The sequence below is a fragment of the Papio anubis genome, chromosome 6, assembly GCF_008728515.1.
Source record: "Papio anubis isolate 15944 chromosome 6, Panubis1.0, whole genome shotgun sequence".
Taxonomy (NCBI): domain Eukaryota; kingdom Metazoa; phylum Chordata; class Mammalia; order Primates; family Cercopithecidae; genus Papio; species Papio anubis.
In genome coordinates this window covers 133,745,342-133,761,221 of record NC_044981.1, presented here as the reverse complement: position 1 = coordinate 133,761,221, position 15,880 = coordinate 133,745,342, and the positions used below count along the sequence as shown (strand labels likewise).

Sequence of the window (15,880 nt, the reverse complement as noted above, 5' to 3'; positions counted from 1 at the left end):
TACTACCTATTTTTCTATACTGTAAATTAAATTTTAAAGAACTGGAGAAAAATCCACTAAAACAAATTACTAACAGTGACAAATAAGCAGTGGTTTATGTTAATATGTAAATGCACCATTGTATTAGTTCATTCTCATGCTGCTAATAAAGACATACACGAGACTGGAGAATTTATAGAGAAAAATAGATTTAATAGACTTACATTTCCACATGGCTGGGGAGGCCTCACAATCATGGTGGAAGGCAAAGAAGTAGCAAAGGCAGGTCTTCTTACATGGTGGCAGGCAAGAGAGCATGTGCAGGGGCACGGCCCTTTATAAAATTGCCAGATATCATGAGACTTATTTACTAGCACGAGAGCAGCATGAGAAAACCCTGCCCCCACGATTCAAATATCTCCCATCATGTCCCTCCCACAACACATGGGGATTATGGAAGCTATAATTCAAGATGAGATTTGGGTAGGGACACAGCCAAACCATATCAACCATTATGTATATTCAGTGTGTACCTTATCTGTATCTGTATATATATCCGCATCTATATCCAGAAAATTACATAATCTTGTATGTTGAACAATTACAGATTCAAGTACTCTGACTCACTCATCATTCACATAAGCTTTCAGCATAGAGACCATACTCATATGCCATTCCCTCTGCCTGATATGTTTGGTTTTACTTTCTTCATTTTCCCTAACAGATAAACTTCTATTTCTCCTTGAAAATTGAGCTCAAGATTACTTCCCGATAAGCCCATCTTAGTAATAGTTTTATTCTCAGATCCTTTACTGTCTGGCATGATACGTGCTCGAAACATATTTGATGAAAGAATAGTTGTACAGTTAAATGCAAAATGGTGATGAATGACAGAAGAGACAGATATACAGACAAACTTTATTTATTTAATCATATATCATTTATTTACCTAGAAAATAAAATGTCTAAGATAGATAACGGCATGGAGACCATCTAATTATTTTTAAATTAGATGGTCTGATAAACTTCACAAAATTGTTAACCTGATAAACTTCACAAAATTGTTAGGCAGTTTTCACTAAGCCTTATATCATGGAAAAGATAAAAAGAAAAAAGGTAAAAACTTTTATGTGGTACTCTACTTTTTATAAAACATTACATTTTCTAATGAAATAAATAATACTTTATGAATGTTTAATATTTCTGTAACCAAAGATTACATTAGCTTTCCTTATATCACATTGACAGAATGTTTCATTTTGTTGGTGCCAGAGAGCACAGAGATGAGAGAGGAGTAAATTTATCAGGAATAATAAATGAGATAGTGATTAAGTGAAAAAGTAGGTACCATTGACAAATCAGGAAAAATTGGGAACCTCAACTTTTAGCTGGAGAAAAACACAAGGCAGGAGGCCAAATGAGAACTGGGGAACACTATTTTGGAGGAGCAGAATCAAGGGATTTGAAAGATGTATGTATGGGGAGGGAGAAAAGAAAGAACAGATAGTTTGGGTGCAGCTGTTTGGGAGATCTTAAGCATGACTGAGACAAGAACTGAACCGTCACTTGATCTTTTGAATTCATTTTCCTGTGGAATTTTTTACAGTGATTACCATAAAGATTTAAACTATTTATAATTGCCATTTTTACTGTACTATTGTCTTTAAAGAAATCGTAATAATCAATACATACAAGTCTAATGATCAAATATTATAAAAATTTTCCTAATTTACTTTCTTTTTTAATTTTTTATTTCTTTCAATTCCAAGGCCAACCAGGTCCGCAAGGTAGCACTAGATCTATGTTGGTTTCATACAACATTGTAGATGCCATTCAGTGGAGTGATTAAGAGGATAGACTCTGGAGCCAGATTGCTTTGGTTCAAATCATAGCTCTGCTACTTGCTAGCTGTAATCATGCACGAGTTACCTAACACCTCTGTACCTTCTTAATAAAATAGAGATAATAGTGGTATGAAGCTCATGTGGATGTTTCGTGTAGCAAATCAGTTCATGCAGAAAAATAATGTACGAACAGTGTCTGACAATAGTGCCTGGCACATTGCAAATATTCAACGATGCTGGCTATTATGATTATAATTATTATTATTATATGCAGATGATACAGACAAACATTTATGAGTCCAATATTTATAATCTAATTATTCATTTATTTTACAAATACATTGAGTGCTACTCTGTCCCTACTATGTGCCAAGTTTTGAGGATAAGGCAGAAAGCACAAATTCAAGATCTAGGGATCTCAGTAAAATAACATTGCTGAGATTAATAGAAAGTTATTTCTCCTTCCTCCTTCCCTCCTCTTCCTTCCTTCCTTCCTTCCTTCCTTCCTTCCTTCCTTCCTTCCTTCCTTCCTTCCTTCCTTCCTTCCTTTCTTTTTCTCCTTCCTTCCTTCCTTCCTTCCTTCCTTCTTTTCCTTCCTTCCTTCCTTCCTTCTTCCTTTTCCTTTTTCTCCTTCCTTCCTTCCTTCCTTCCTTCCTTCCTTCCTTTCCTTCCTCCCTTCCTTTTCTCTCTCTCTTTTCTGTTTTTCTGGATAGAGTTCTTCTCTTCACTCTAGTCTGAGGCAGTGATGTATCTCAGTTTACTGCAACTCTATCTCCTGGTCTTCTAAGTAATTCTGCTCAACTTTTCTGAGTAGCTGGGATTACAGGCGCCCACCACCATGCCCTGCTAATTTTTGTACTTTTAGTAGAGACAGGGTTTCACCATGTTGGCCAGGCTGGTCTTGAACTCCTGACCTCAAGTGATCCACCCACCTCAGCCTCCCAAAGTGCTGGGATTACAGGCGTGAGTCACCATGCCCGGCGAGGAATGACTTTCTATCAGAAGTTGAATTGATATTGACCTACTTGGCACATATATAGAGCGGAAACAACCTAGATGGTCAGCATGATTTCTCCATAAATAGAGTCAAATTATCTGTAATCTCAAATGTACCTTCTCCAAGAACAGATTTTTCAGTTAAAGAGTGGCTTTTGATGAGTGACTTTGCTATACTGTTATTGAAAAAGGGTCTATAATATGCAAATGCTAGACATGTATGAAGCACAATTGACATTAAGTTACAGGAAGAAAAGAGACTGAATTTGGTTCTCAGAGGGAATAAAAAAATCTCCCCAGCCCTACACTTAGATGGACCTCTGAGATTATATCTATGAAAGTCAAAAACTTCTATTATATCTAAGACATAATTACTGGTGTATGATCATGGACTACTATAATGGTTTGTTTCTGGCAATATACTGCTTTATAATATTGCTGGATAGCATGGAAAGCAGTAAAAAATGGTTTTCCAAAATAAACATTCTCTATCTTCTCTAGTCTGGGGGATAAAGAAGTTTTAATAATTATTTACACCAAAGGATAATTGGAGCATGAAATGACCATAAAAAAATATTTGCATAGTTGTGAAGAAACATTAGCATGCAATTATGTCTTAATACTAGATATAAAATATATGAAATGGAAGATGGAAGATTTAGTGAGATCTTTTACCAATAACTTCAACAGAAGATTTGTTTTTTAGAATGTGTCCTAGAGACAGGACCTTCTTTCTAGCTAAATAATAGAGATGAAAAATTAAAAAGAGCCTTAAAATCCATACTTAAGACCCAGAAAGAAAAATAATATTCTTTTGATAACACATAGTATTTATGTAGTATACTGAATTGTCAGGTATTTATCATTAATTATCTCATGTTGAGTTACTTTAATGCTCTGAAAAATATTTTATCTCAATTGCTTTTAAAATGCATCAAAATCATAACTTTGTTTCTGGTCTACACACCTTCATTTGTCCGTCTTTTTCAGGTTTATTCCCTGCTGTCCTGAATCTTGCGTCTAATGCTCTTATCACAACCAATGCAACATGTGGAGAAAAGGGACCTGAAATGTACTGCAAATTGGTGGAACATGTCCCTGGGCAGCCTGTGAGGAATCCGCAGTGTCGAATCTGCAATCAAAACAGCAGCAATCCAAACCGTGTGTATTTTAGTGTGTATTTGTGTGGCAGTGGGTAGGATCTATAATTGTGAGATGTTGAGGCCAAGTTGCATTAAATTCAAGGGTTTGTAATCCTAAGAATTCCTAGAATTCTTTTTTCCACTAAGAGCTTCTTCCTGGCCCCTCTCTGTCATTCAGCAAACATTATCAGACTTCCTTCTATGTACTAAGTACGGTGATTGGAGATGATTCGCCAGCTGAAGGCCTGGGGCAGTCATTGGGTTTACTAACTCCAGATACCAGAGTGGTTTCTGAGGACGTGGTTATTAACTCAGGCTATCGTCATTCATTGGTAACCTATGTGCCAGGTATTATACCTGAGATTCAGGAGGAATAAGGTAGGGTATGGTCTTTGAGCTACTGATATATAGTGTGGTAAGTACAAAGGAAAGAATGAGCACGGGGTACTGCAGAATAAAGAGGATGGCCACAAAGTCAGTCTTGGTGTAAGTAAAGGCTTGCTAGAAGGAGTGATATCCAAGCTGATAACCAAGGACATGAGATAAACAAGGGTATGAGATAAAAAGGTAAAGAGGTGAGGGAGGGGAAGAGGAGAAGTCATGCCAGGAAGAGAAATCAGAATTAGACAGAAAATCCTAGTTACTCAGGGAGCTACAAGTAGTAGACTAGAACTGAAAGTGCCAAAGGGCAGAGGGTAGAGATGAGACTAGAGCAGAAGGCTGGAGCCGGATTATGAAGGCATTTAACATCACAGGAGAGGTGATTTAGGGAGAAGCACCATGCGAAGCCCTCTTTCCAGCCTTTATGAACCACAGTGATACCTCAGACTTATTGATGTATTTATTCAACAGGCCTTTGAACGCCTCCTATTAGCAATGCATTGTATTGGAGCATAATGTTAAATTACACATAACCCCTGATTCAGAGGACCTAGAGGGGAAATAGAGGCAAAACAAAAGTAAATCTGGTGATAAAGGAACATGAATGCTCCATGTAGATGCTAAGGTCATCTAAAGATTCCTGGTTAAGAGATCTTTATATCTATATATCTCTATCTGTATCTATCTTTCGGACATGCCTTCTTCTCTTCTCCTCCCTTACCTCTCTCTCTGTGTGTGTGTGTGTGTGTGTGTGTGTGTATATATAAATATAATATGCATAAAATAACATAGAAGGTGGCTATATACTTATATGTAATCTACATAAAAGTAAATATGTATCTTATTTATATTATTTTTATTTATATTATTTTTAATAAACAGATATATTATTTTGTTTTTGAGGCAGAGTCTCACTCTGTGACCCAGGCTGGAGTGCAGTGGTGCGATCTCAGGTCACTGCAACCGCCACCTCCTGGGTTCAAGCGATTCTCCTGCCTCAGCCTCCTGAGTAGCTGGGATTACAGGCACGTGACACCATGCCTGGCTATTTTTTTGTATTTTAAGTAGAGATGGGGTTTTGCCATGTTGGCCAGGCTGGTCTTAAACTCCTGACCTCAAGTGATCCACCCACCTCAGCATCCCAATAGATATATTTTTTGTTAATATTATTTTATATATAATATATAAAAAGGTAGATATATATATATTTTTTTTTAGAAAGAGAGAGAGAGAAAGGAGGTTAATAAAGTGAATACTTAATGCCAAGTGAGGTGAACTATGATGTGAGTAAAGCTTCACAGTTATATTATTTTAAAATTTGCTCAGTATTTCTTCTTCTTTTTTTTTTTTTTTTTTTAGGCGGGGGCTCCCCCTTTCTCCCCCGGTGGGGTGGGTGTGGTACTACCTCGGCCTCTTGCAAGCTCCCCCCCCCGGGTTCCCGCCCTTCTCCTGCCTCCGGCCTCCCCGCCGCTTGGACTACAGGCGCCCACCATCACACCTGGCTAATTTTTTTTTTTTTTTTTGGCATTTTTAGTAAAGACAGGGTTTCACCGTGTTAGCCAGGATGGTCTCGATCTCCTGACCTCGTGATCTGCCCACCTCAGCATCCCAAAGTGCTAGGATTACAGGCGTGAGCCACCGCACCCGGCCTCTTCTCTGTCTTTTTTCATAGACCTTATTTTTAGAGCAGTTAGAGATTCACATCAAAATTAAAAGTACAGAAATTCCCTATATATCCCCCGCCCCAACACATGTGTGGACTTCTTCATTACCAATGTCCCCCTCCAGAGTGCTACATTTGTTACAGTCCATGAACCTACATTGACAACAGCATCACCAAGTTCATAGACTGCATTAGGGTTTACTCTTGGTGTTCTACATTTTATGGGTTTGGACAAACTTATAATGATATATATCTACCGGCCGGGCGCGGTGGCTCAAGCCTGTAATCCTAGCACTTTGGGAGGCCGAGACGGACGGATCATGAGGTCAGGAGATTGAGACCATCCTGTATGGCTAACCGCGGTGAAACCCGTCTCTACTAAAAATACAAAGCCGAGAGGCGGATCACGAGATCAGGAGATCGAGGCCATCCTGGCTGCGGTGAAACCCGTCTCTGCTAAAATACAACAGCGGGCGAGGTGAAGGCGCCTGTAGTCCCCAGCTACGAAGCGAGGCGGGAGAATGCGTAAACCGGGGAGGAGGAGCTTGCAGTGAGCGGATCGATGCCTCAGCCTGGGTGACAAGACGATCTCATCAAAACCAGCGAGGCGAGGTGGTGAGCGCCTGTAGTGCTTCTCCTGGAGGCTGAGGCGAATGGCGTGAAGCCGGAAGTAGACTTACTGCAGTGAGCTTCGACCACCACTCAGCAGGTGACCAGAAGCGAGACTCAGATCTCAAAAGATATATATCTACAGGAGTATCACACAAAGTAGTTTCATTGCTCTTTTTTTTTTAATTACAAAACAATATGAGCTTTCTCACAATTTACATTTTATCCCAAAAAGAAAAATGAAAGGCATTGTGCCTTTTTTCTTGGAGCTGGTTAAAGAGAGGCATGCATAGTTCTCTCATTATATAATTTAGGAATGCAGAAAACATTACTATATTTGAGCAATTGAGATGTGATTAAAATTAGTGGTCATATATATCACAGAATATTAGAAAACATGTTAAGACACCAAAGAAGGCAACCACCAGAAATCTTTCCTATTAATGATTCTGATTCATTTCCTTTTTTTTTTGGTTTTGTTTTATTTTGAGATGGAGTTTTGCTCTTGTTGCCCAGGCTGGAGTGCAATGGCACGACCTCGGCTCACCGCAACCTCCGGCTCCCGGGTTCAAGAGATTCTCCTGCCTCAGCCTCCTCAGAAGCTGGGATTACAAGGCATGCACCACCATGCCCGGCTAATTTTGTATTTTTAGTAGAGATGAGGTTTCTCCATGTTGGTTAGGCTGGTCCCGAACTCCGGACCTCAGTTGATCCACCTGCCTCGGCCTCCCAAAGTGCTGGGATTACAGGCATGAGCCACTGTGCCCGGCCGACTCTGGTGAAGTTCTGGGATGTAAGTTGTTATGGTATGGGTGTAGGAGTGGGGAGTATCATTGTATACCCATGTGTTTGCTAGCTCTTGTATAGAATGTCAGAGGAAAGGACCTATGTCAGAGCCCTTTGCTTTTATGTAAAAGCCAAGGGAGTTCAGGTAAATGGAGTCAAGGAAGGCAATAAAGGGAAACAGATTTCAAGGAAAAAAATCAGGAAAATGAGGCATTAGGTATGTGATGAAGGAAAGAATTTTCAGGAAGAAAAAGTAACAGTTTTAAATGCTTCCAAGATAATTGAGTAAGAAAAGCATGAAATAGGTTTCCCTTGCTTTTGACAACATGGTCATCCATTGATCACCTTTCTAAAGTACTCAGCAGATCTATGGTGGCAAGAGGCACGCCTAAGAGGTAATAAATGAATGATGAAGAAGAGAGGAATATAGAAATATTCTCTCAAGTATCCTTGATGTGAAAGAGAATGAAAGACAGAGGAGGTTGTGGAGTTGCAAAGGTTTTCAAAGATAACAGACATTTGAGCTGGTTTAGATGCTTAGGAGGAAGGGCAGGGAAGTTGAAGACCAAGTAGTGGTGGGGATGATGTCTCTCTAGAAGTAAAAACATATGGGTCCTTAAGAATGGTCAAAAACCTTATATTGTAAGATACATACTTTTACCTCACCAAATCAGAAAGAAGGAAGAATGAATAGCAGCACACAGCAGAAAGTATTGGGAGAAATTTCTTATTTGATGATCTTGATTTCTTCATTAAGATGTAAATCTGGGTTACCTGCTGAGGAAAGAAGCAAACATTTAGATTATGAGCCTCTCAGGGGAATAGGAGGAGATCACTGAGCCATAATCGGAATAAAGTGGCAATTCCATATGGATAAAGAATCGAACGTGTGGACTGATACTCTTGGAGCAATACAGGGAAAGTAGAATGGAAGGAGAAGATGGCAAGAAAATTGAAGAAAAGGCCAGAAAGTAAATGAATTGATGGATTATTAGTTTCAGGTTCATTAGGCAAGACGTAAAGTCTGATGGAGGGAAACCACCATTGGTTCAGGGACTGGTGGCCTTGAAAATTTCGTGGAGAATGTGAGAAAGCCCAGGGGCATGAACGGAGTTGTGGGGAGGAGGTGCGAGTGTGTAGATGTGTGTCTAGGATGGGCTGTGCAGACAGGGAGGATTAGAGAGATAAAATATGTAAAACCATAAGTGTGTGTATATGTATGCAGGTATATAAATATACTTATGTATTTATTAAATATTTAATTCGACATGAAATATATGATATGTTATATAATATACTTATATAATTATATTAAATAAATTTATATAAATAGTATATGTACATATATAAGTATAAATATTATGTATATATAATAATATATACATATGTGTATATAATATTTACACCAGAAAGGCAAGAAATAAGAAAATGTATCCAATCATAAAAATGGGATGGAGGAATGATACAAAGATTGGGGTAGAAAATAATTGGGTTCTCTACTCAATTATTTTTATTCTTGGTTGGAAAAATGGATGAGATGCATTTGTCAAATTGAGTCCAAGAGCTATTCTGTCTCTCACCCTCTTGAAAGTTCTACATTCAGAGTATCTTTTATCTCATGGAAGATATATATATTCAGCCAATACTATCCATGTTTTCACACTGAAACCAAAAATGAATAAATGATTTCAGTAAAGCAAGATGTATATAAGTTATGATTTGTATTTTCCCATTTTTATTTACCTGTAGTGTTTTTTAAACCCGTCACAGTCTGGATTTACTTTACATTATTATTGTTTATTATTATTATTATTATTATTATTATTATTATTTGAGATAGAGTCTCACTCTGTTGCCCAGGCCAGAGTACAGTGGTGTGATCTCAGCTCACTGCAACCTCCGCCTCCTAGGTTCAAGTGATTCTCAAGCCTCAGCCTCCTGAGTAGCTGGGACTACAGGCATGTGCCACCGCATCTGGCTAATTTTTTTGTATTTTTAGTAGAGATGGGGTTTCACCATGTTGGCCAGGCTGGTCTTGAATTCCCGACCTCACGTGATCTGCCTGCCTTGGCCTCCCAAAGTACTGGGATTACAGGCGTGAGCCACCATGCCCGACCTGCATGATTATTTTTAAATGACCAGATTCATTCCACATTTCCAGATTATGCTTTAGTACTAGAAATTTAGAAAGAATAAAACCCCACAAGAATAAAAATCTAGCAATCAACTGCATGAATATATGTTAGTAAAAGTTGGATCAACAGGTGATAAAATTCCACAAATTCAGTGAACTCTGAGAATAAATATGGAAGGTCTGCAGTGAATTACCCTGCAAAGAAAACGAACCTTGAACTTTCTGACTGTTAATAGAGTTTGCTTCCCAATTAAAAACTAGCAGTTTGAAAGGTTTACCTCATCAATGATTCCCTATCCAGTTTTCAGATGCAGTTAGCCCTTGGATTGACTTGCATATTTATCCTTGTTGAGGATGTTATACATTTCTATCTCCTTTTAAATAAGGGAACTATGCCAACAATTCATCAGTATTTGCAAATTAATTATGATTAAACTTTCATAATAGGGATTATGGTTAATTGTTGATTCATCTCCCAGTCCTCCTTTTTGTGACTAATTCTCTTATCAATTTGACCTGAGGTGGCAGATATCAAAATTTCCAATTAGACAACTTCTCTCACAATTACCTAAGAGCCATGAATTTGATTTAGAAATGGGGTTGTACATGTGTGTTTTTCTATCACGTATTAAACCCACAATCTGTAAAAAAGATTTAGGCGGATGTTTGGGAAATGTTTTCTGTGATATTTATTTTTCTTCAGAGGCAGTGCCAACAATATTTCATTTATGGCTTGGATTCCCAATATGCCAATTTCAGCACCCCCTTATGTCACCAGGGTCATTTGTTTGGTATTTAGTTATGCTTCTGGTATTTGCTGTCATCATAGAGACCTGACATCTTCCCTAGCTTCAAAAGAACAATTTAACTAATGCTAACATTTAAATATATTCAGAAATTTTGCTTTTCATTAATGAGACAGGAAGCCTCATCTCTGTGGACTGCTAACATGATGATTTAGTGGAAAACAAAGTCCAGCCAGCTGTTAAGTTGAATTTAAAAATTTACCAATAACAGTGGAATATTTTTGCCCTGTCCTGTACAGTCATATTAAGATTTGCAATATGAATATCCATATCTGGAATAGGACTATCATACCATAAATAGCTCAAAACATAGCCTGTATGTTTTCAGTAAATATTATGGCAGTTTATTATATATCAGTTATAAACTAATATATAATACAAATCTTCACAAATCTGAAAATGCCAAATTTAGTGAATATTTAGTTTTTTTATTTTTAAGTGGAGTCTCACTCTGTCACCCAGGCTGGAGTGCAATGGCGTGATCTCGGCTCACTACAATCTCTACCTCCCGGGTTCAAGTGATTTTCCTGTTTCAGCCTCCCAAGTAGCTGGGAATAGAGGTGCCTGCCACCACGCCTGTGCTAATTTTTTTTTTTCTTAAAGATGGGATTTCACTGTGTTGACCAGGCTGGTCTTGAACTCCTGACCTCAGGTGACCTGCCCACCTCAGCCTCCCAAAGTGCTGGGATTACAGGCGTGAGGCACTGCACCTGGCCAATATTCAGCTTTTAATAAAATTTTTCTTTTAAAAATGATTTTACTTTCTATCAGATTCCTATTGCATTGAGGACTCAGTTTTGCTTTATTTTTATTGTTTTTTCAAATGTTTTACCAAGTGCAACTTGTCTCTTATTAAGATTTAGAACAGTGTACATTTTGAACAGATATATCATTTATTTTATGTATATGCATAATAATGGTTAGAATGTTCATAGTTATACTGTTCATCCGTAATTCTGTGAATAAAGGGTTCACATCCAAGATGTTTTCACTGGTCCATGGCAAAGTAAGAAAATGAGAACAACTTTCCACATTTTTCATAAAAATAGAAAGGATACAATTTAAATAATTGTCCTACATTTTGATCTTATGGTTTTTAAAAACTGTTGATGGTTTTTAAATGCCCTTTGTTTCATGACATAACAATGATGCTTTATTAAATGATAGAAGTATATTGGAGGTTATTATTACTTGGAAAAACTAAAAGCTAGAACTCCTATATCAATTTCACAAATCTGTCACACATTTATTTTTAACTTCACATTTTTTTTTTCCTGAAAATTATGAGTCTGGAAACCACTGCTGTGAGCTGAATTTTGTTATTCCTAGATCAGAGATGACACATAGTGTTGAAGTGATTTTTCTGTGGTCAATTATGTACTAAGTGGTGGAGCCAGGAGGAATATCTAGCTACCCGTGTGCCAGCACCTCATGGTCCCCCTCTCTTTCATCACCATTATTATTAGAATACATGGCTAGATTGCAATATTTGGTAGGAAAATTGAGAGTCCATGTTTGTTCCTCATAGCGATGTGATTTGTTCATTATGTGAGGTATTCCTTCCAATTTAAAAAGGATTGTGTTCTAATCTAAAAGGTCATTCATAAGCCACTCATTTGAAACATCTTCCCAGATAATTAGTTTTATGAAATTCTCAAGACTGACACCCCAAAGCATCCTTAATCTATAATAAACACAGGAGCACAGGGAAGCTCACCTCCACTTTGTTTACATTTCTATGGGCAAATGTGCTGACTTTCCAGTGAGATGTGAGGAACTTAAGTGCCCTTACTGTAGCCTTGGGAATAGAAACAGGATCACCAACAACCTCCACTCCTGCCATCTTCATCCACACGTGAGCAAGGCCTGTTTAGAGAGGGAGAAAGAAAAAGACCTTATATTACTTGGAAAATGAGAAGCAAAGATTTTAGACAAGAACCAACGACTAGGAACCAAAATGCAATGAGTGCTTGGCAACCCAGGAGTAGTGGCTGCTGTTGTGAGACATGGGAGCTAAAACGGGAGGAGATGAGAAACTGAGCTTTGAGGGTTTTAAGAAGGAAGGGAGCTACAGCAAAGATCACAGGTCTGTGGGGTTGCCACGCCTCCTATTTTCTTTTTCTTTCTTTTCTTTTCTTTTCTTTTCTTTCCTTTTTTTGAGACGGAGTCTCGCTCTGTCGCCCAGGCTGGAGTGCAGTGGCGGATCTCAGCTCACTGCAAGCTCCGCCTCCCGGGTTCACGCCATTCTCCTGCCTCAGCCTCCCGAGTAGCTGGGACTACAGGCGCCCGCCACCTCGCCCGGCTAGTTTTTTGTATTTCTTAATAGAGACGGGGCTATTTTCTTTTTCTAATATCCCTTTTGATTTTCACAATTGGTCCTGTTCTCATATGTCTGGAGTGAAAGTAAGGGAAGATCTGTGGTTTTTTGGTAGGATGGAGTTTCATATGCCATTGTCTCCTTCCTTGCCATTATTGTGAAGATTCCTCCACTAGAGTTAGTGATGATGGCGATAGACAAATGCCAGATGGGAGGTTTGAGTTATCGTTCATATTATTAAATAGCAGTAGAAAATTGGCAAGTTAAAGACTGGCTGTAAAAAGCTTCTGTAAGGGCCAAGGGAGAACTTCCCTTTTGCCCTCTGAAGGTTTGCTGAAAAATCAACTGAAAAAAGTTAGCTTGGTAGGTGAAAGGCATACAAAGTGTGTTTTAAAATGCATAGCATGGGAATAATCACAGGAGGATGAGTACCCAATAACCCCATGGGGGCATAGACGTAGATATACCCTTCTTCACAAGGGAGGGGAGACGGGGAAAATATGGCAATTTGGCAAATAGCAAATGATTTGTAGGGGAATTCAAGAACATACAACTGCCTGGGACAAAGTCTGTTGGGCCCACAGAGCAGACAGTGGTTTGTTACAAAAGTTTGTTCAGGTGTGTTGACAAACTTCAGTCCCTCTTCATGTGAAATGAGTTAAATTAATGAAAACTTAGCAAAAGGGCCAGAGGAAACTTTTCTTCTTGGTAAGATCAGACTGTAAGTAGATAAAGGAGTATCAGAGTAAAACTTATTTCGGCATTTGCTGGTCTCCAAGGGCCTTTAATTTAAAATAATCAGCATACCAGGATGCTATATTTTCGGGTATTGGTTTCTGAGCCTCAATATCTCATAGAATGAATTTAACAGCGTTTTATATTAAAACCAGATACATATTGGACTCCTCAAGTCTTGATAATAATGAATGTGTCAGAAGGGCAAGTGTTCAAGTATCTTTCAACCACAAGTCAGGATTTTATGTTTCTGTTAACAAAGTTGATGGCATACTAGAGCTGTCTCAAGAGTTAGTTGTTGCTTTTTTGAATGATTGGCAGGTCAATTAGATTTTAATATTATATCTTTACACTTAACTTCTGTAGTTACCTTTAAAGTTGCGCATTTTGGTTGATGGCCAGAGTGCTGACCAGTTCATTCCCATGCAGCCTAAGCATTTGAACATTTCCTGCTACCTTGTATGGTGCTATGAGACAGCTGTCATTGAAGAAATTCTGTTGAAAATCTGAATTACTCTCCTTTTGTATTATTTTCATGTTTGATATTCACATGATGATTGTCTTAACAGTTTTATTATTTTTTTTTACTTTAAAGAAAAAGCTATAAATTAGTTATATGATCTTTTCTTCCTCCTTTCACATGATGCTGCTAACTCAATAGAGAGACACCCGATTACAAATGCTATTGATGGAAAGAACACTTGGTGGCAGAGTCCCAGTATTAAGAATGGAATCGAATACCATTACGTGACAATTACACTGGATTTACAGCAGGTATAGTTCCTCTTTTTTTGTCATTTCCACTTTTGAAACTGCATTTTACATTTGCTGTTTATTCAGTTAGTGGTTTGTGAGTGAAGGGATACTTTTTCTTCTCACTCTCTATTGTTTTCTTGATAAGATGAACAAAGGGTCCTATTCATATGGCATATTGTTATTTAAAGGTATTTGGCATTTAATTCTAAAGCACAACTCAAATGGAAGCATGTGAAGAGCTTAGAATTGAATTAGGAGCTGACTCTGTTTTAGCTAGCTGGACTTAATGATGAAAATATGGATCAATAAAATTTTACATAACAAAAATATAATAGTATCATTTTTAACTTTTAAAATAATACAGTGCTCCCACTGTGCTGATGGTGTGTGCACTTGAAGGTTCTTGGATAACAAGGCTCTTGAGCAAATTGCCTCTCATTACTGAGAGTTGAGAAAGCTGTGACAGTTGATTTCAAATTAAACTTGGGTGACTAAATGAGGTAACAAGCCTTGTAGTTATACAAAATTGATGCCGGAAGTTGTTCAAGTTTGTCTTGCATAGGCCTGGGTGCCTTCTATGCTTAATTTCTTTCTTCCTTCTCTTCACAATATTCAGGTCAGGCTGAAGTTATTAATCAGGAATCACCAGCACCTCAAATTATTTAGGCTTGCAATTAGGATGGAAAGTGGACAAATGCCACATTCCATCCTATTTGTATTCCTAAATAATGTGCAGGGGTGATGGTCAGGATAGTTAATGACAGACACCATACACTGTAAAGGTCATGGTTTTTATAAGTTGTCAGTGTGTGGGGAAGCCCCAGCCAGTGGGCTAGATCAGCACAAGACATTTTCCTAATGAAGGCCATTTGCCACCAGCATGAGTACAGTCTCCCTCCTCCAGTGTCTAGGTTCATTTTGGTGAGGGCTGCATATATTCAAGAGCCACAAAAAAGCTGGCTGGAGCAAACAAACTGGCGGGTTACACGGTAGACCTGCCTTCCACCCATATGGGACTCTTCGGGATATGAGGATCTGGTGGCAGCAGGGGCTCAGTGCTGCAGCTTAAATCACCAACTGGCATGGACTTATTTCTACCCTCACTAGTATACAGCAGCTGAATGTCAGTCCTGAGTTAATAATATTTCTCAGGAAGTCTCAGAACACTATCAGAGAATGGCAAGGTAAGCGACCACACTGATCAATCATGCTTTAGGAAAATTAATCCTGTGCATGAATCCCCTGGAGATCTTAGCCTTAAAATGGACTGCATACCACTCCTGATAAAGACAACTTGATTCTTTATTGGTCACAGGAGTTCTCCCCCTTCATGTGATCATTGAAAGTCTAGTCTCCCAATCAAGAGTGAGTCTGCTGTGCATTGACTCAGGTCATCTCCTGGGACAGGCAATCAATAAATAATGATGTTTTATTGTTCTGGTTTACTTTCCATTTATTCTTTTAGATTGCACATAGAACAATGGAGTCAATTTTTAATATAATTTGCACAAATCACTTATACTACTCTTTGAGCTCAACAGCAATATTATTTACCTGTTATCAAACATGGCAGCATTTTTCCCCTCCTAATTTACAACTGGATGGTGGAACCACAAGTTTTTACTAAATCATTTCTATCTAACTTGCCTATTTTTATCAATTCAGCAAGTAAAAGAGTTTACCTGAAAGCCTATTTTTCAGTGATGTCATTGATATTTTCCTAAATTTGCTT

At 38.3% G+C, this 15,880-nt stretch overlaps 1 protein-coding gene across 7 annotated transcripts in view; it reads left to right on the top strand.

The window, feature by feature from the left end:
• LAMA2 (laminin subunit alpha 2) overlaps window positions 1-15,880 on the top strand; it is a 618,419-nt gene that overhangs the window by 152,681 nt on the left and 449,858 nt on the right. For all 7 annotated transcript variants that reach the window (XM_021936880.2, XM_021936881.2, XM_021936883.2 and 4 more), the window contains exons 2-3: window positions 3,810-3,980; window positions 14,054-14,166. In XM_021936880.2, the coding sequence (XP_021792572.2) occupies window positions 3,810-3,980; window positions 14,054-14,166 (284 nt within the window). The remainder of the gene's footprint in view (window positions 1-3,809; window positions 3,981-14,053; window positions 14,167-15,880) is intronic.